The sequence below is a fragment of the Pelophylax lessonae genome (genome assembly GCF_965119305.1).
Source record: "Pelophylax lessonae genome assembly, chromosome: 12".
Classification (NCBI taxonomy): Eukaryota; Metazoa; Chordata; class Amphibia; order Anura; family Ranidae; genus Pelophylax; species Pelophylax lessonae.
In genome coordinates, this window is record NC_138779.1 from 76,670,198 (window position 1) to 76,690,219 (window position 20,022).

At 43.4% G+C, this 20,022-nt stretch overlaps 1 protein-coding gene across 1 annotated transcript in view; it reads right to left on the minus strand.

Annotated features, from left to right (window-relative positions):
- Window positions 1-20,022, minus strand: part of RERE (arginine-glutamic acid dipeptide repeats) — a 387,592-nt gene that overhangs the window by 51,776 nt on the left and 315,794 nt on the right. Inside the window, exon 12 of the mRNA XM_082274341.1 lies at window positions 4,163-4,325. Within this exon, the coding sequence (XP_082130467.1) occupies window positions 4,163-4,325 (163 nt within the window). The remainder of the gene's footprint in view (window positions 1-4,162; window positions 4,326-20,022) is intronic.

Consider the following 20,022-nt stretch of genomic DNA (forward strand, 5'->3'; position numbering starts at 1 on the left):
CTCTCCTTTTCCCAACGCACTACCTTTGTTTGGAACAAGTAGAGCACATTTGTTTAATCATGTGCACTGCTCTATGATTACTAAAAATGTCATAGATGTTAGTCCCTAGTTCATCTGAGAAACAAGCAGGGGGATTGTGTTCTTACATACAGAGGGATCATTGAGAATGGATGTAGCTATGCTCCAACAGGTAAAGTCAGATAACAGCAGCAGAAAAAAAAAAAAAGGAATTTGGAGATTTGAAAAGAGGCTGTGAGCAATAGAAGGTACTTTTTGAGTTCTGAATAAATACTTGAATATATTTTTTCATAAGCCAGAATTTAGTGTCACTTTAAACTGACCATACACTAGTAGATCGCCAATAATTAGAAAATCGAACATATATTCGTAAAACCTAATTTTTAAAATAAATTTCTAGTGTACAGTCAGCTTTAGGATGAGGTCAGAAATTGTGGGACCTGTAGAAGGCATCTGAGTGACAGGTGACAGAAATGAGGGGGAAGATATGAAGACAGGCTTGCACAGTGGGGGGGGGGGGGGGAGGCTAGGTATGGAGGTGGTTAAGTGAGAGTTAGGCCCCTTTCAGACGGGCATTCTAACCAGGTCCCTATGGACAGGTGGCTGTCAATGGGCTTGTGTCTGATCAGGTACACAAAAAAAAAAAAGATGGGATAGGACTTGTTTACTCCCATAGAGCAAAGCAGGCTCTGTTCATGTCTGCTCTGCAGATACTGAGCAGACATGGATGTGTCATCTATCCACTCTGCTCCAATTAGCAGGGGATCAGCTAAGCATAGCAGAATGCGCCCTGAGTAAAAGGGGTCTTTCGTTTTGTTTTTAATAGCACAATATTGTATACTCATTCCTGTTGTACAAATCCCAAGTCTGTAGATAGTATTATATAGGAATTTAAGTATATTCCTAAAATGGGGACCTTTACCTGGTTTAATGACCAATAAAATTATGTCTACAAACTCCTGGTACAAGGGTGTTACCACAGGGAAGTGGTAGTGTATGGTTTAGAAAGTGTAAGGTTAGAATGTATAATTTTAATTCTTCTTTGCACAATTAAATAAGGATGTAGGATAACTGTACAGAAGACAGGTGGCACTGTATTTTCAGATGAAGATAGGATTATAATGTACTTGCTGCTCAAAGTATAAATGACTGGTTTAGAACTACCAGCAACAATGTGTAATACCTATATAAAGCACAGGGCCAGCTCATTGTATGCATTAGAATCAGGCTGGCCTTGGACACACAGTAAGCTCCCAGACAAGGCAAAAGGAAAACGCATCTTCTTATCACAACTGTATCTGTTGACCCTTCCCAGTCTGGGCTTTCTGTGCCTGGCAGGCGAAGAACAGCCTACTAATTGTTATAAACCTCTTCGTTACCGCTGGACGTCACATGGCGTCCTGGGCTTTAAGTAGGGATTTCTGAATGATGGGTGCAGCTGCAGGCATCATTCAGACATTTTTTTCACCCGGTGATTCCCTGTACAGTAAAAGAACAATCATAGCGGCTGTTCAGCTGCTTGATCGTTCTTACAGGCGGCGGAGGGGAACCCCCCCCCCTCCCTCCGATGTGGAAACCGGCTCGCCCGTGCGTTCGGTGAGCCAGGGAAGGAATCCGCCAGTGGCAGAAGTACACCACAGAGACTACCAAAAACCAGATGGTCCCCAGCAGTCTCTATGACTCTCGGAGGTCCGAGCGCGATGTTATGTCGTCACGCCTGGCCTGGCAGTTGTCAATACTGCCTTGTTCTTGGCTGCATAGCCAAAAACTTTTTTTTTATGTTTTTCTTTATTATTTCAGGCTTTTCAGCCTGTAGGAGAGATCTGTGGTCTTATTGACTCCAGATCTTGCCAAAAAGAGGACCTGTCATTCACAATTTCCTATTACAATGGATGTTTACATTCCTTATAATAAGAATAAAAGTGATAAAAACAATTAAGCCCCGGTTCACACTAGGGCGACCTGTGAGGCGACCTGGTCGCCTCACAGGTCGCCGCAGGTCGCCTCCCATAGGGAAGCTACGGACCCGTTCTAATAGGAGCGACACAAGTCGCTCCAACCTAGAAAAAGGGTCCGGAGCTTCTTTGGGGCGACCAGGAGGCGACCGCCATAGACTTCAATGTTATGAAGTCTGTGGCGGCCGCTCCGAGGTCGCGGCGTGCTGCTCGCACCGCGATCTCGGAGGTCGCCCCTGAAAGTAGCGTCGCGCCAGTGTGAACCGGCGCTTAAAAGGGAAAGTGTAAAATTAAAAATAAAATAAACAATAAAAAAAAAGTACCCCCGTCTCCGTGTGAAGCGAACGCATACGTATGTCACGGCCACATATGTAAACGACGTTCAATCAATACATGTGAGGTATTGCCGCGAACGTTGGAGCAAGAGAAACAATTCTAGCCCAAGACCTCCTCTGTAATTCTAAACTGGTAACCTGTAAACATTTTTAAAGCGTTGCCTATAGATATTTTTACATTTTGGCTCCATTCCACAAGTGTGTGCAATTTTAAAGCTATATGGACTATAAACTGAAGGACTTATGAATAAATGGTTGTGGAACGAATCATCTGAGTTTCCATTATTTCTTATGGGGAAATTCGCTTTGATATAAGAGTGCTTTGGATTACAAGCATGGTTCCGGAACGAATTATGCTCGCAATCCAAGGTTTTACTGTATATATATATATATATATATAATGTTTGGGGGTTCTGGGTAATTTTCTAGCAAAAAAATTATGATCTTTACGTAGGAGCGAGGTGCCAGAATCGGCCCGGTATGGAGGTGGTTAAGCAGATTCCTTATATAAAAATTATTCACCTAAAGTAATTGCCTAAACCCTTAACTAATAATAATACTAGATTTAAATGAACGCAATGACAAATATAGTGTAATTAAACTTTTAGGAGCTAACTAGCATCTTGGGTTCTACAACGAATCACTCAGCAATCACTGCTTTTGGTAATTCATAAACAGGTGCACATCTGTCCTACTTATTACAGCTTATGCAAAACAAAGTACAGCAACACTATATGGTATCCAATCAACATTCAGCTTTCAACAGCTCGGACTTGGTGGACCAATGAAGGCAGATTGTTGAGTCTTAGGCTAGCCATAAAGTAGTTGGGAGAATTTTCTTAAAAAAGCATAAACCTTCATATACCTGAATGATTCATATGCTGAGTGTGCATTTATTATTGTATCTTAAATAATAAATCTTCATTTGCCTTATTTTCACGAAAACTAGCACTGTTTAAAGCACATTCATAAACAAAAGGCCAAGAAAACAGATTTAACAGTATAAGAGCCAACAAGCTTACGACTACTGGAACCATTGGCCAATGAAAAGGAGGGCAGATCTGTAGAAGTTGAAGGCTCCCTCAAACTTTAAAACAAGTATAACTTCACACCGCCTTTCACCTTTATGATGGAAACGTCATAAAAATTGTAAAAAAAGGAGTTTTAATTGTTAGCGAACACAGTAAAGAGAAACCGATTTATAATCTCACATACAAAGACAGGATTTACTGTCTACCAGAAATAATTATAAACATGATAAAAGGGGAAATATTGTTGAAATATTATTTATTGTTGAAATATTATTTATTGAATATAAAGAAATCATACACCATATGCTCCCTTGGATTAAACCAAAAGTATATTCGCACAATCCAGACTGGTACTCTAAGGGTTTCCATATATAAAGCAGCAATATGGCCTTACCACTGTGTTTCTGAAGAAAGCATAGTGCTTGCTGCCTATAGCAACCACAACGGTTTTTTCATCTCTTACTCTACTGCTTTTTGCCTTGACATGTCTGGCTAAGTCAGAAAAGCAAAGAGATATTTACAGAACTGATGTTAATAAATTGATGTTTAACCAATCAAAATGCAGTAAACTGAAATCTGATTGGCTAATGCTATGTAACAAACCTGCTTGTGGGATTAAAATAGCCAGAAAATATGTTGCAGAATGCAGACACACTTTTTATGGTGCACACTACCCTAATTCTAACATGTATATATATATATAACATACAAACATATACATACATACATACACACATTTATTTTATCAGTTTTAGTCGCATTTCACTGTGCAAACATTCCAATGTTATCTTTAGACATAAGTTAGTGTAGCAAGTGCACTTACAAAACTCACTGGATGGAGGCCGGGAGGGAGTGTTCACCGGTGTAGTGGCGGTGCGAGTTTTTATCCGCCGAAAGACTGCCTGCCTCCGATGCCTGCGGTGGGCGCGGGAGCTTGCTGCTTCAGGAGTTTTCTTCCAGTAGTAGTAAAAGGTAATAAGTTCTCCCTGCAAATAGTCACTTTAAGTTAATATAACAGCTTACTCGATGCAAAAGCGGATTGTGGATAAAGAATGCCAGTGTCGAACTTACATACGATAAACAGAAGAATCAGATATTAGCAGGCATTCTACCATAATCTAGTCAACTGGCGAGCTTTACAGAATTATTTTTTGTGTGTCAATATAAACCCATAAAATGCACCGGTCTTTCAAAGACTAAAAGCAACCATTCTGTGTCCTCATTATGATGTGATTATAACAGACATACCAAAACTTGCTCAGGCTGAAATCTGATCTTTACGCAGTTTACCAAAAAAGAAAAAGGTTTGCTAAAAATTGTGATACAATTTTGCAAATTGTTACTAGTTGGTTAATGTAAAAAAGCAAAAAAAAAAAAAAAAAAAAAAAAAAAAAACATTCAGTATGCAAGCAATACATGTACAATTTCCTGTGATTCTGCAATTACAAAAAAAAAGAAAGAAAACACCTGTTGATCAACCCAGGATTTATTGAGCCTCTAACTACTTGAGCAAATTAGGGTTAAGAGCTAGACTAATTGTTGAGTCTGGCTCTATAATTCTGTGCCAAGTTTGAAAACTTGTTGCAGGTTGTAGTCTATTGGTGCTATATAAATCCTGAATAATATGTATTCTCATCAGTGTACATGGGCGGGGAGCTATATTTGCTCAATAATATACAGGCCGGTCTTCCCGACTTGCTATGAATCTGTCATTATACTTTACCATTTCTCTCATTGCATATTTATGTTGTAAAGTGATGCGTAAACTGTTTGACAGATTAATTGCTCTGCAGGTCATCTAAGATCTAGGAGAGATCGCCCCCTCCTCTCTGCTGCCCATACACAGAAGCCTTTGTATTTTGTGAATGTGTTCACATGATACCAAGGCTTCTGTGATTGGGCAGAAGGAGAGGAGGGGAGGGGTGGGCATAGCAACTTCAGCAACTCTGCAACAAGATAGAAATCCTGGAATTCAGCTTTAAGATAGTTTATACAGGTTTGTAATCAGCATCCTGATGTATTGGAAATCATGAATGAAATCCTGATGCTTTTATACGTGGGGATGCCAAAACCTTGGTTTAAAGCAAATTTTTCTCCCCTTTAACTGGTGAATATAAGAGGATTTCGATGTGAATTTTAGTGAAACTATTTTTTTTTTTTTAATCCAATTACTGTTTTTCCACTCCCTGATTTAGTGAGGCACTGGGGAGCTAACCCTGGCCTCACAGTTGCATCATGGGAAGTTCCTGTATCATGTTTCAGGAGGCAGACCCAGAGTTCAAGAAGTAAAAGGGAGATGGATTTATCTCCCCTAGTGAAAATGGTCACTGTGACAAGATTGGGGAGAGAAAAAAAAAAAAAATCAGGTATGCAAATAAAAAAAATCCTGCAATTATCTATAAATATCGGTTTATTCACTGCCATTATTAAACATTTCTATAGGCGCCTTTCTTGTAATATGGTTTTATAGCAAGGGGACTATGTCTGAAGCACATGTAGCAGTATTTCCAGGTCTTATGCCTTATGTGCGTCTGCCATGGTTACCGGTGACACCTCCAACACATTTGAGTTGTGACCCCAGGTGTGAGAACTGAGACAATGACCATTCCAGCATCTTTGGTTTGTTTTGTTTTATTGTATTTGGAGATGGGAGAAGGGAATGAGTAGGATACTACTCTGGCTCAACTAGGTACACTTTGGGACACTTGAAGAAAAATGCCTGTTGGCGCTGTCTGGACGCCAGCTGAATGCCGTCCAGTGCTTCCTGACGCCTATAGATACCGTAGTACTGCAACTGTGCTGGAACCTGGACTTTAATTCAGAAGATCCAGGACTGTAGAACACTTGACTCCTGACACTGCTTTAGCTCAAAAATCACTGAAACAGCTCCCTCCAGCCCTGCACTGGCTGAGGTAGCTCTGTGTAGATGCTTGTGCTGCTGCAACTCTTAACTTGTACACTTCCCACTGTACACTGACTCTTTAGGCACCCCCTTTCACACTTCAGGGTCCTCTGACTAGGCACCCCCTCTAATACTTCAGGGTCCTCTGACTAGGCACCCCCTTTAACCGCTAGCTGACTCCTGGATACCTAGAACCTTCTCCGGAGTGGTCCCCTTTGACACTAGGCAGACCCCCAGGGGCAGTCCACAGTACTCACGACCTTTGTAGGCTTTCCTGGAACTGGACCCCTCTCTCTCTCTCCGCTGGTTCTCGGCACACTAGATCCCCTCTGCAGCACAGCTTTACTCTCTCTGGATTCCCAGGCCACCACCCGGGACACCCGCTTCCTCTGACAGGAGGAGAGACAGCTGTGCTCTCCCTCCTGGGGCTCTGTTTTCCGCCAAAGACGCTGCGTCCTGCGCTCCCCTCAAACCTATACCCACTCCCAGAATCCTCTGGCAGAATCTGCCTTCTGGGGTTTGGGTTTCCTCCACTGCCCTATGAGAATCCTCTCACAGAGCCAGTGGGGAGACTCCCCTCTCAGTAACCTCACCTGGGAGACATGACAGTCCAGCTGAAATCATGGCCCTGCTGTTAAGCAGCCAAGGCCCACTATACTTTACCTAGCACCTACCTGTAGGGTGCTACACACAGATAGCCACTTCTGTATAAGAAATGGCTCAATGAAAACATAAAACAAGAAGTATATGCAAAAGTCACAAAATATACACAGTACGGTATATAGTAAATATATTCAAAGCAAATAAGATCACATTTTCAGCTACCAAAAGTAAAAGCATGTGAAATGCTACATTACGAAGTAAATCTAATTGCACAATATAAAAATCAAAATCGCTACTTCTGCCTTTGTTTGTACAAGCAACCTACAAACCGAAACCACATGTATACCTCTGCTTCTGTGGCGGCGGAGACAGACACAATGAAGCCTAAACAAGCCAACTATTAATTCAAACATCTTTAGGAAAAAATTATAAATGTAACCTGCTAGTCTACAAAAAAAAAAAAAAAAAATAAAGGAATTTTTTGAATACAACCTGCGAGTGACATGAGCTCTGCTCCTTTCATTATTTGGTGGCCAGTGAGAAATACCTGCTGCTCTGAGTACAGGGAGGTGCCAGTCCCAGGCTAAACAGCAGACTGCTTATCAAAAGTATCACACCTACAGAGCATAGTTCAAACTTCCCTGTGTTGTACCAGGCTTCAATGCATGAAAGTAAACACAGGAGGAAAGCTGGCTACCAGGTTTCATGTTTCCTTAAAGAACCAGGATCATCCATAAAAGACAGCACAGCCGGGCATCTCTAAGATATCACAATTCTGTTACGAGAAACACTGTCCTCATAGGACAAGTAAGAGCTAAAAGGGGTGTGCAATCATTTCTGTCACCAGTTATAGTATCACATTAGCAAGGCTAAAGTGGAGCTGCACTGCAAGGGTTAAATCCACTCCTTTATGAATGCTGCATTGATGAATACACCTATTACACAACACTATGCTGCATGCAAAATCTTCCTGAACATTCACTCAAGTGTTGACTGACCTACGTAACAAACTAAAGTGGTATTAAACTTAAAACCAAAAAATGTAATATATTGCAGCTTACCAATCATTAGATGTGGTAGCTGCAATGGTTTTCTTTTTTTTTTTAGGCTTTTTTCCCCCTCTCTTTCACCTGGTAATCTGGCCAGTAACACACCTCCTGTATTTGAGTGCACCCACTCTGGATGAAGCAGCACAGGGGCACCTTTGGACAGCAGCATTATCAGTCTGGGGGGAGAGGAGGGTTAGTTTATTTAAATCTGCTAGTACATCTAACCAATTAAAGTCAAACTCCAGTTCACACTTTATGAGCAGTTACAACAAACTATTTTTCCTATTTGGATAAGGGTTTTGCATGAACGAAAGCTAATCATTTTAAGCACCCCTGTCATTTGTTAAATGGTTTTTCTCATCCCTGTAAACTGATACATCTGGAAGAGAGCTTGTTCTTTTGAAAATAAACAGAATTACTGGTTGGATCACTAGATACAAATTGAAGAAAGTCTAAAATAGAAAACAAATGCAGCCATCATATCTAAGAATTGGTAAGATACAATATAATAAAGGTTGGCTTTTGGGGTAATACTGCTTTTAACTACTAAAACTGCACTAATCTGTAAAGCAGAAACTTCAATGTTCTAAGGAATGCGCAAGATATATATGAAGACCAGTCATTTCTCCCTTATATTCCTGGCCTAGGGGAAAACATTTACATAAGGTTTTAAAACCTATCATAGATGGCTCCTGTTTGGGGCTACATGCAATGCTCTATACACCAACTGACCCTGCTGAATGAGACAAAGTTTACATTTAACAAACATGGTACAAAGCAGAGGAGCTGCCATGGCATCTAATTCCCACCAGATGACCTCCAAGCAATATTATTTAGCGTGGCTTATCAGAAAATGTTTTTCAGACTTCACAATTTGAAAAAACAAGGATTTAAAATGGTTTGTATACTGATATTGTGACTGTCCATTCCTCAACTGTAAAAATTAAAAATATGCCATAAGGTGCCATCTTAGAATTACTGCACAAAAAAAAAAAAAAGTCAAAAGAATCCTTTATGACAAATGTACAAAGCTGCATAAAGGGACTACTTTACTCTACTATGCTACACTTGCACATGATACATTCATACATTCCATCACATTACAGGCAAGCTGAAACGTGGTAATAAACGTACAGGCATGTTTGATTTACTAACATGCTACATTGATCTTTTCTGCTGATGAAATATTCATATGGAGAGGTCTTTCCTGCACCCCATAAATCATAACTACTGGGTTATACTGCCTCCTCCAGGAGTAGGACTAGGCAGAACAAAAACACCTGGCTACCCCATGGGGTGTCCTCAGCATAGTATATAACCCCTCTCTCTGCTCTAGGTAATCAGTTTAGTAGCAAGCAGTATTAGAAGTATCAAAACTCCTTAACAGGGGTGGGTGCAAAAGTACCAGTACAAAAATCCCGCTCCGTGAATCATAACTAGTTGGACATCCAAAGCAATGCCAAAAGGAAAATGAGGGGTGGAGAAAATAACCCAAGGCTAAACATAAGTGCCTTAATTTAACCAGGACACAGAAGCCCCATCTGAAAAAATAAAAGTTTAAAGAAAAACACCCCTCAAGAGGGAACAGCCCCTCTTAAACAGCAGCCTGCAAAACTTTGCAGTTTGCAGCGAAAAGAAGCATCCGCAAATGCCAAAGTATCTACCTTATAGAATTTTGTGAAGGTATGCACCGACGTCCAAGTGGCCGCCTTGCAAACTTGCAATATTGATGCCGGATGACGGAAGGCCCAAGAAGCAATCAGCGCCCCGAGTAGAAATCGCTGTGACAGGGAAAGGTGGAAATGGACCTTTAATGGAATAGGCCTGAGTCACCATCTGTCCGATTTATCTTGAGATGGTGCGGACGAAGCGGAGCGAAGCTGACGATTGCACAAACCACATCCAAGGTATGCAAAGCAAATTCCTTGGGATCAGCCGGCTTGGGACACAAGGAAGGCAACACAATGTCCTCATTCAAATGGAAGTCAAAGACAACTTTGGGCAGGAACGATGGATGGGACGAAGAACCACTTTATCCCTATGGACCACCAAATAGGGACTGCGATAGGATAATGCGCCAATTGTGGGCAGCGGTAATAATCACCAAGAACGTCACCTTCTGGGATAACGTAGACAAGGGAATCTCCCAAATATTCTCACATGGAGGTTTCTGGAGAAGGGAAAGCACTAAATTTAAATCCCATGGCTGCAAAAGAGACCGTACAGTTGGAGCTACATGTCAAGCCCTTGAATGAAGGTACAAACGAAACAGTGCGTGACTATGGGTCGCTGAAAGAAGATTGCCTAGGCAGACACCTGGCCCTTGATGGTACTCAAGGCCAACTTCTGACCAATGCCCCGTTGCAGAAAGGTTAAGATCCGAGCCACAGAAAACAATCGAGGATGAGCGCCAATGAACTCACACCAAGAAATGTACGCTTTCCACGTACAATGGTATATCTTGCTGGAAGAGGACTTCCTTGCCCTCAGTAGGGATCACTGATCCAGACAAACCTCTATCCCTCTGTACCTGGCTTTTAATAGCGAAACCATTAAAACCAGCGACTATAAAGCAGGATGGTAGATTAACCCTTGGGACAACTGGTCTTTTCTGAGAGGATGCCCCCAAGAGACGTTTACGGGCACCAGGATGATTGGAAGATTATTTTTCTTGATTCCTCGCAGGAACTGTGGAAGAAGTCTGAGCAAAGGATGGTACTGGCCTTACCGAGGCCCTTGGATGCCTGCGGCATCTGCCAGAGGAACCCATGATCGCGCCACAAACTTCGGTATCCTTCCGTGGAGCCGAACCTGCTAAAGGAGCTGCATGTAGGACTGTGTCTTGAAGGTGGGTACCACTAGACTCAGAACCTGTATGCAAAATCGGGAGAGAGAACTATCTGTGTGACAGCAGGCTGTGAATCACGGCCTGTGGTTCCTGAAGTTTGTCCAGAGGAAGGACCACCCTGGTCAGAATTAAGATCAGACCTAGGTAATTAAATTCCCTGGACAGGGATAGGGGGGGCCTTAGGTAGTTTGGACATTACCTGCACCTTTGTGGGAATTAAATCCGCACAAGGTGACCCAGGACCTAAAAAAACCTGAAAAGAACAAACTTTGCCCCCCTTTCTGGGTACCCCCAAAAGAAACCTATCACTGACCTTCTTGAACTCACAAAAGAAGTCCACGGGATCAAAACCAGTGAAGATGTCCCCCCCACCCCAATAATAGACCTTCATGCTAAAGGGGTCTTGTCTGCTGGTCCGGAGAAGCTAGCTCTAGGCTTACCAGACCAAGGTTGCTTAGAACCTCCTGGGAAAGATTTAAAAGATCTATTGCCTCTTTTCTTCATCCCAGAAGCACAAAATAATTTTCTATGGGTATAGGAGGGCCCTCGTCTGCAACGAGACTTCTTCCCTTTCCTTGACTGTGGCAGGAAGGTACTCTTCCCCCCCCCCCCCCCCCCATGATACCCTTAACGATGTCATCAATGGTAGCCTTGAAAGGGCAGATAATTGAGAGTTTTTTTTAGAGGCTTGGTCTGCAGACAAACTCCTAAGCCACAGCTTGTGTCTTATCACCACCGCTGAAACAGAAAGTTTGGACAGCACAGGAGCTGTATCCAAAGCTGCATCACAAATAAACTGCAGGCCATGGACCAACTGGTCCACTAAATCAACAAAGGAACAGGGACCTGCTCACACCCCAGGCCCTGGCGCAAAAGCTTGGCCCATTCAGTTAGGGTCTGAGACACCAGGGCTGAGGCAAAGACTAGCTGCAATGCCAAACCAGCCATAGTAAACATGCTGCATGCCACGGCCTCCAATTTCCTGTCAGCTGGGTCCTTAAAGGATGGAGATTCCTCTAGTGCAGTGGTCCTCAACCCTGGCCTACAGGGCCCACTAACAGGCCAGATTTGCAAGATAACTGAAATACATCCCAGGTGATATAATTTGCTGCTCAGTGATTGCAGTATTCTAGTCTGCATCTCCCCAAGGTAATACTTAAAATCTGGCCTGTTAGTGGGCCCTGAGGACCGGAGTTGAGGACCACTGCTCTAGTGGGATCATGGTTGCTTTATTCAACCTGAAAACAGGAGGGTCCATCACAGGTGAACTAGTCCACTTTTTTAAAAGGGACTCCTCAAAAGGGTAACGTACAGCAAAACGTTTGGGGACCACAAAGAGTAATTTTGGTTGCTCCCATTCCTTACAGGAAAACCTGTCAAAATAAGGCACATAAAGAAACACCTTTGGAGTACGAGGTGACTTATGCGTACCAAACGACATCAGCCACATCCTCCATTTTTAAAGTCTCACACACTGCAGTGATAAGTGCGTCTACCAGTGCTTTTTCATTCGCTGCTGTAACCTCGGAGGAATCATCCTAACTACCGGGATAGATCTGGGGGTGTGATATTAGGCGCCTCTGGATGGGCCATGTCCCCGGTGGCATCAGGCTCTGAATCAGATGAGACAGACTGAGCAGGGGAAAACGGGGACGCTTCCTCCTAGGCCTTTGCCCACACGCCACTTCCACCGGAGACACCAAGGACGGTAGGACCGCCGTCAGTGCAACCAAGGGAAGCTGGGGTTCCGAGGGACCTGCCACCTCCATAAGGGACTCAGTGGGGGAGATGTGACCCTGATGCTCCATAAGGAAAGGAAGACCTTGCAGTACAAAAATGATCTGCTAACACCACTAAAGGATCCCCTCACGGCTCAGGGTACCTATCAGCAGAGAGAGATAACAGGGACCCCCAAGGACACACCCTACTGACCGGAGGAGCGCAGAGAATTCAAATCCAGCATCATCATGGAAGCCATCCCTGTTCATATGTCCCGGGCACAGGAAGAGGAGGAACTTCGGCATCCCCACGAGGCTTCGGTCTTCTCCAGCGTCTCCTGGACTAAGGGCAAATTGCCCCTGTGACCTCATCGGGCTACACAAACATGGCCACCAGCCGGGGAGACCAGGCAGACTAAGGGAAAATGGCCCCCGTGACATCAGGATGATTCCCCCAAAGGTTCCCCCCTAAAGTGTATTGTGCTTTTATGTTTTTAGTTCCCAAGTGCAAAACCTTACACTTCTCCACATTAAAGTGTAAAGTGTTGCCAGGATCTTCCCTTTACAACGCTGCACCCTCTGCAAGGGGACACCCCCCTGAAGGTAGGACCCATGTCTGCGCACTTGGCACCAGTCTCTGCACTGGGACCCCCCTGCATTATACCCACACTGCAAACAGTAAGGCATGCACCTAGGGGTCTCCTACACTTGCAAACTATACCAGATCCTTACAGAGTGGGGAAAGCAAGGGAGACCCCAGGGGTCTCTGCTGCATCCTCTGCCCTGGGACCCCCACCAGACTCCTGATCCAGGCAGGGGGGAAAGGGAGTGGGGGAAGCCCAGCTCACTAAGGGATTTTAAGGATGGGAAAAGGGAACCTGCAGGCAGGTCCAAACGTCCCTGGTGGTTACCCACATCCACCCCAAAAAAACATCAAAGGGGGAGAGGGGGAACTGTACTTACCCTTCCATTGCGCGGGTAACCCTCCAGACAGAATCCTCGCCACCGAAGTAGGCAAGATGTTGGCCAAGGGACCGCTGTGATTCAGACCCAAGCCCGGTCGTATGTGACCCTGGGAAACGTTTAACTCGCGGGCCAGCCTCTGTCTCTGAGGTTTTGTCGCAGCCGAGATAGCAGGTAGCTGCGGTCTGCATGTGCTTGCTGGCTGGGCTGGGGGAGACCACTGGATCTAGATTATCCAGCCCTTTGCCCAGCCTGACAGTTGATTGTAGATCTTCCGAGAGAAAAAACAAAAAAGTATGTAAGGAAGGCGAAAAAAATTGCCGAGACCAGAGATCCCAGCTTGGAACCTAGGTCCTTCGTTCTGCCTAGTCCTACTCCTGGAGGAGGCAATATAACCCAGTAGTTATGATTTATGGAGCGCTGTGTCCGTCGATGAACAAAAGAGAAACTTAGGTTATCAAGGCCCCATACCCCAGCTCACAGAATCACCTCATGGTGCAGTTTACCTCAAAACAGAAAGAGACAAATATTGGTAGTTATAGGGACACATATGTATATTTTCACACTGGTATTGGGCTATACCTGAACTCTGGACCAATTCCATAACTTGCAGTTCAACAATGTGGTGAAACCAATTTGAGAACCAATGTATGTTTATGGTCAGATGTCAATTTACCAAGAACAATGAAAGAACGATCACTCTGCCACTTTTAAAAAGGACTGTAGAATAGAAGACTAGGACCAGTCTGTATAACTACATAAAAGAGTCCTAAGCAGATAAGACAAAGTGGGGGACTTGCACTTCTGTTCTTAAAATTAACCAAGGTTATTATTACTTTAGGTATAGTAGACAGTTCTTTGTGCCCCTGTAATCAACTATACACTAACATGCAGCAGTACTTAAATTGAGGAAAAGCCCCCCTTTAACAAGAAAGGTAATTACCATTAATATATATTACTAGTATATATTGTAGACCTCAGAGATGCAGCTATTCAGGGTTTTGTGAATGAATAATCTACAACTGTCTCCTATTGCAGCTGACGGCTTGCAGTTTTTAATGAACTCTGAGGGTGCCGGGGAGCGCTCTCTTAGATCATTGATCTTTCTCATCTCCAGTAACTGTCTGCCCTTATGGGAGGTACTGGCAGATAGCTATACTGAGAGTCTGCAGGAGCCTGGCATTGCACCTGCCATCTGCTGAGCAAAAACCTGCAAAAATATGTGCATTAATTATTATTTTAAGGTGAACTTGGCCTTTTTTATGGTCATTCTGCAGAAAATCTTCTAACACCAACATGATAGGACTGAATGGTAGCAACAGTCAAGCTATACAGAATTGATGGGGAGGGAGCAGTGAATGATGGGAGATCGCTTTTTCAGCAGGACCAGGGCACAACATCTGCTACAAGGCTGTGTGGAAACATTTCTATCAGCTCAGCAGTCATGTCTGGAAAATAACAAAAGCCTAAGGGGATGATTGCTATTAAAGTTCCAGCCAGCCGAGGACAATCCAGGAAGCACACGAAGACATCGAGGTCTTATTCACTCCATTTTACACAAGGCGGGAGGGACGCTGCTTTGGCATTCTCATTGTAGGCTGTTCTATTAATACAAGCAGGCATCGCAGGAATGAGAGACACATGGGAAACAAGCTACTGGCACGTATTCTATTCATCCGATTCCCCTCTGTCCGGGAAAACAGGGGATGAAAATATCTGCAGACGCAAAGTCATTCCAAAGCCTTAAATGAGCTAGAGAAAAGTTGTTCTCATGAGGTTGGTAGCGGCCAAGATTTCTATTGCTTGAGAATAACCCTTTCAGAGACTATGGGGTACAAAAACATGCTGCTATGGCAGTCTCTGTGATACCAATCAATTTAAATACAAGCCAAAAATAATCTTGCAATGAGGCTGCATAGCAATCACTGCACACATATGTATAACACAAACGGGCTTAATCCACTTATCTAGATTAAGAAACGGCCTGTATAAGTACATAGGCACATGGATGAGATGTGCCAGGCAAATACCTGCTATTTTCTAGACCTCAGGGTGAAGGAAAAAAAAAAAAAAAAAGAAAGGCTCCAGACAGTAGATTTGTATACCACAAAGATTTGCCTTTTTAGAGCATGAGAGCTGGTGTTTGTTTAGACTGTCCCATCTCTGAAGAAGGCATTGATGCCTTCTGAGAGGAAACGCGTTGGATTGGAACTAGCAATGTGACATCAACAAGCGTGGACTGCACTGCAGGCGGCCGTACAAGATTTTGTCCTATACCGCTCAAATTCATTGTCCTTGTGTAAGTGCAATTTTTATTTAATAAACCCGCTTTATACACATTAATGCACTGAGCGTATTCCATTATCTTTTATAAACACATGACGTGATTAACCAGATTATGGAGCACCATAAGCATGGATACATTCCCTGGAGCTGGCTGACCACTTGTCTTCATCGGGAGACCCGAGCGACCAGCCGGAACGTCCGCCCGCTGGCCGAAGACCCGAACAAAGCCGCATTCAGCTCTGATCAGGTCTCCGATGTAAAATCCTGGAAGAAATGTCATGACATCACTTCCGGGTACTGGAGCCTTAAAGGCACTAGATTAAAAAAAAAAAAAAAACAACATTCAAAAAATAGCCAAACTTGGTGTTTTGAATGCTTTTAAGTGCAAAGGAGGAGTTGGGGTCCCTCCATAAAGAGCACCTGTCACTGCCTATTACTGTCACAAGGGATGTTTATACCCAACAAAAAAGCGATTTGGAATCCAGTCCATAACAGGTATTTCGGATGTTGGGCTAAGATTCCAAAGATTATGTAGCAGAGAAACCTACTGGATCCACCAGCTGGGCTCATTGGCTCCTGGGGGGGGGGTTGAACGAGGGCCTGCATATTCTTGCGGTTTTATAGACCTATAAGGAGGCATTCCTTAGAGATTGTTTAGTAGTCTGGGTATATCTCCCTGCCCCTTTCTAGGAAGTGGAATGTAAAGATGTGGGTTGGTTGGGGAGGGGGGGGGGGGGTAGGGTTCGCACTAGTCACCATACCACAATTCTTATATAGACATGAGTTTGGTATGGTTCATAGAACCTTACTTAAAAGTGACATTACTTAAATAAGACATTGGGATGTTAGAAATTAATAATCAACTTCAAATATATGCATATGATATATTTTATATAGATACAGTACTAATTATGATGCATATATATATATATATATATATATATATATATATATATATATATATATATACACACATTTTTAGCAGGCTCAAGTTTATAGTATATTATGTTTATTAATTGTTTATTTCAATTCAATTTATTTTTAGTATTTTTGTGACCCAAACGAATAGTTCATGCATTGGCATGATTCTTACCCCTTTTTTATATGGGTCTGGGTGAGGCCAGTTGGTATACATGATGAGAGGTGATATCAAGCCCCAAGAGGGGAGATGTAAGGTTGATGCGTGGATGAGGCGTCCATCAATTTTACTCCCCCCTCGGCCTCTGACAGTGATTCTGAAGTAGGTTGGTATATCCCCTCTCCTCCCCCCCCCCCCCCCATTTCCCTCCCTTTTTTGCCCGAGCTAGATGTTTAACATACTATCAGTGGGTTCTGATAGAGGAAACCAAAATAATGTGCAGTTGGAGAGGATGGGGTCTAATCTTAGATGTACTCCTTTACTCCCCCCCCCCCCCCGATCTGTTCCCCTGGCACTGTGTTCGAGCTAGATGTTTAGCTCAAGTGTCAGAGGAGGGTCTGAGAGAGGAAGTTGTGGCGATGACGTGGCCCCGCCCCCAGGGATGACACGCAGCAGATCTGGAGCTCAGAGTGGATGGCGTGCGTTCCAGGCCCTGGAAATCGGCGTTTCTGGCAGCGATCAGAGTGGGGAGCTCCTCGGATGGTCACAGCAAGGGGTGAGAGATGGTCAGCAGTTCATAACTGAGCGCGAGTATGAATAAGAATTCTGTGCACCATGGAGTTGGCTCATGGCAACAGGGCATTCAGTGGAATGACCAGGGGTTTGAATGTCTCTCATGGTAAGAAATGCTGTAGAGACGTAGGATCCCAGTGTGATGTGGGGCTTTAGATAGCATTCATTAAAAGGTGAATGTATGGTAATGTACAGATGGATGGTGATCGCTGTAGGTGTTCCCTTGCTCATGTTGTGGTCAACACAGGTGCCATATGGCCCCACCCAGTGCACATGGTAGAGGGGGAGGTATTCATGCTAGCATATTCAGTATAAATTTGAGCCTTTAGGATGATGGACTAGCTCTGAGGAAGGGAGCATGTCTCCCGAAACGTGTCAGCGGTCTTAACACAGGGACATGTCCTTTTCCACATTGAGATGGACTTGTTCTATGCAATTTTACTCTTCATGTTTGGAAGTAGGATTTTGTCATTCAAATAAATTTTTAGAAAGTGTCCAAGGCTAATGCACTAGGCGTTTGCGCTTTCTTTCTTTTGTGTTTTTAGTCTTTGGAGTTTCCCTATCTGAGGAGCGCAGCACGCCTACAATTCCCGATAGAGTGAGCGCTTGGGTAATAAACTGAACTTTAAAATAGGAGGTTGGGTCAATCTGGAAGCGCCCACAAGGCGTCTGCCGAAAATTCGATCAGGTCAGAGTACCACATCTGTTTGGGCCAGTTCAGAGGTAGGAGGATCACCAGAAAGCCCCCTAGGATGATTGTACAGAGCAGAAAAAGTAGATGATGATTTAGGAGAGAAAAGTCATAGTTCAGGCTGTAATGATCCCAGGAGAGCATCCATTGCTTCTGTCAAAATATCTCTGCTTCTAGAAACAAAGCTGACAAGTTTGTTGCTAAACTTATATGCACCACTTAGGTTTTGCTGCCCACTCAGGACCAAGGATATCCAAAATACACTGAAAGACAACAAAAGAAGGGCGCACCGACCTCGTGCATTACCACTAAAGAGGTTTATTAAAATCCAAAGACAACATACATTATACTCACAAACAAGTGATGATGATAGCGCACATAAAACATAATGGACCAGGTTGACTCCAAAATAACAAGGGAACCCCTGTACTGGATGACGTGCTGGTGTCCACAAATGTCTGGCTGGGTTGCTGCATTTCGAGGAAGAACCCTCTTCTTCAGAGCCAAAACGTGCTACTGACGTTTTGGCTCTGTGGAAGAGGGCTCTCCCCTGAAACGTGTCAGCCCAGCCAGACATTTGTGGACACCAGCACGTCATCCAGTACAGGGGTTCCCTGGTTATTTTGGAGAAAACCGGTTCCATTGTGTTTTATGTGCGCTATTCATCACTCATTTGTGAGTATAATGTATGTCGTCTTCGGATTTTAATAAACCTCTTTAGTGGAAATGCACAAGGTCGGTGCGCGCTTCTTTTGTTGTGGTCTTTAAGTTTGTTGCTAAGCCTGGAGACTAGGCTGTCTACGTCTTGCATTCCCTAAATGCAAAACAAAATTTGAGTGTAGGGACCCTTACTACGGATCCAGACACCATTGGCTGAGGCAGTCTGTCTGTAAGGGTGTATTTGAAGCGGTTTCCTTCTACATGAAAAGGGTAAAAAAAATAATGCTGAGACATGGTGGCAGAGTGAGATATGGGGGTAAATGTAGGTCATGCCTACAGATTTCATAAAGGTCTGCACTGCTGTCTTCTGAGCATGCAGACAGAAAGACCATTTTACAATAGAACATATGTATATAAAATGAAAAACTCTAATGTACTGCACTAAAATGACAAGAACAGCCTAGCTCATATATTATTTTGCATTATCATAACAGCAGAATGTGTTAAATTATTTTGCCACACCTACTTCTGCTAATGAAAATCATCTTGTTTTCAGATAGTTGGCTTGTGGTTGGAAGGAAACAGACGGTACAGAACCAACTTCCATTATCAGGTGCTTTAAGAATTTAAGCAACACAGCCAAACTTTTACACAAGAAACATACGCATCAGCATTTTCAGAAAAGCACTAGGCCCATCACCTCAGGAAAGGCTAAATCGACTCTGGGACATTCCTGCGATAGATATAAAGATGGTAATAGTGTACAGAGAACGGTAACATATCTTTCAGGCTCTCATGAAAATTAGCCACTTGCTGACACAAGCTATTTATATATAACTGGCATATGATGCTGTAGGGCTATTAGATGCACACTCCAGGCAACTGTTCTTTACAGTATTTAGCCTATATGCAATCAAAAATCTCCCACGCTGTACAGAAAAGCAGCACATGCACTACTACCCATCTCCTCCAGGGGGCCTGTGTCTTTTCCATCAATGCCATTTTCCCCTTGACATTTGGAAAACATCTATATCAGTTGTATTGTTGTAAGCCACCTCACTGCTACAAGGATAAAAAGAGCAATCTGTACAGAACAGACGTCTCTATGGGGCACCCTGCTGTGCTTCCCACTTGCTCTTATCACACGCCTGCTCTAATTTGTGTAGAAGCATCCATAAATCAGCAAATGTAAATAGCACAGCCACAGACTTTCTGCCAAACATTCAGTAAATATATAGGCCAAACAGATGTTTCTTCTAGGCATAAAAAAATACAACCAATATTGTTAAATACGTTTAATGGATTCTATACC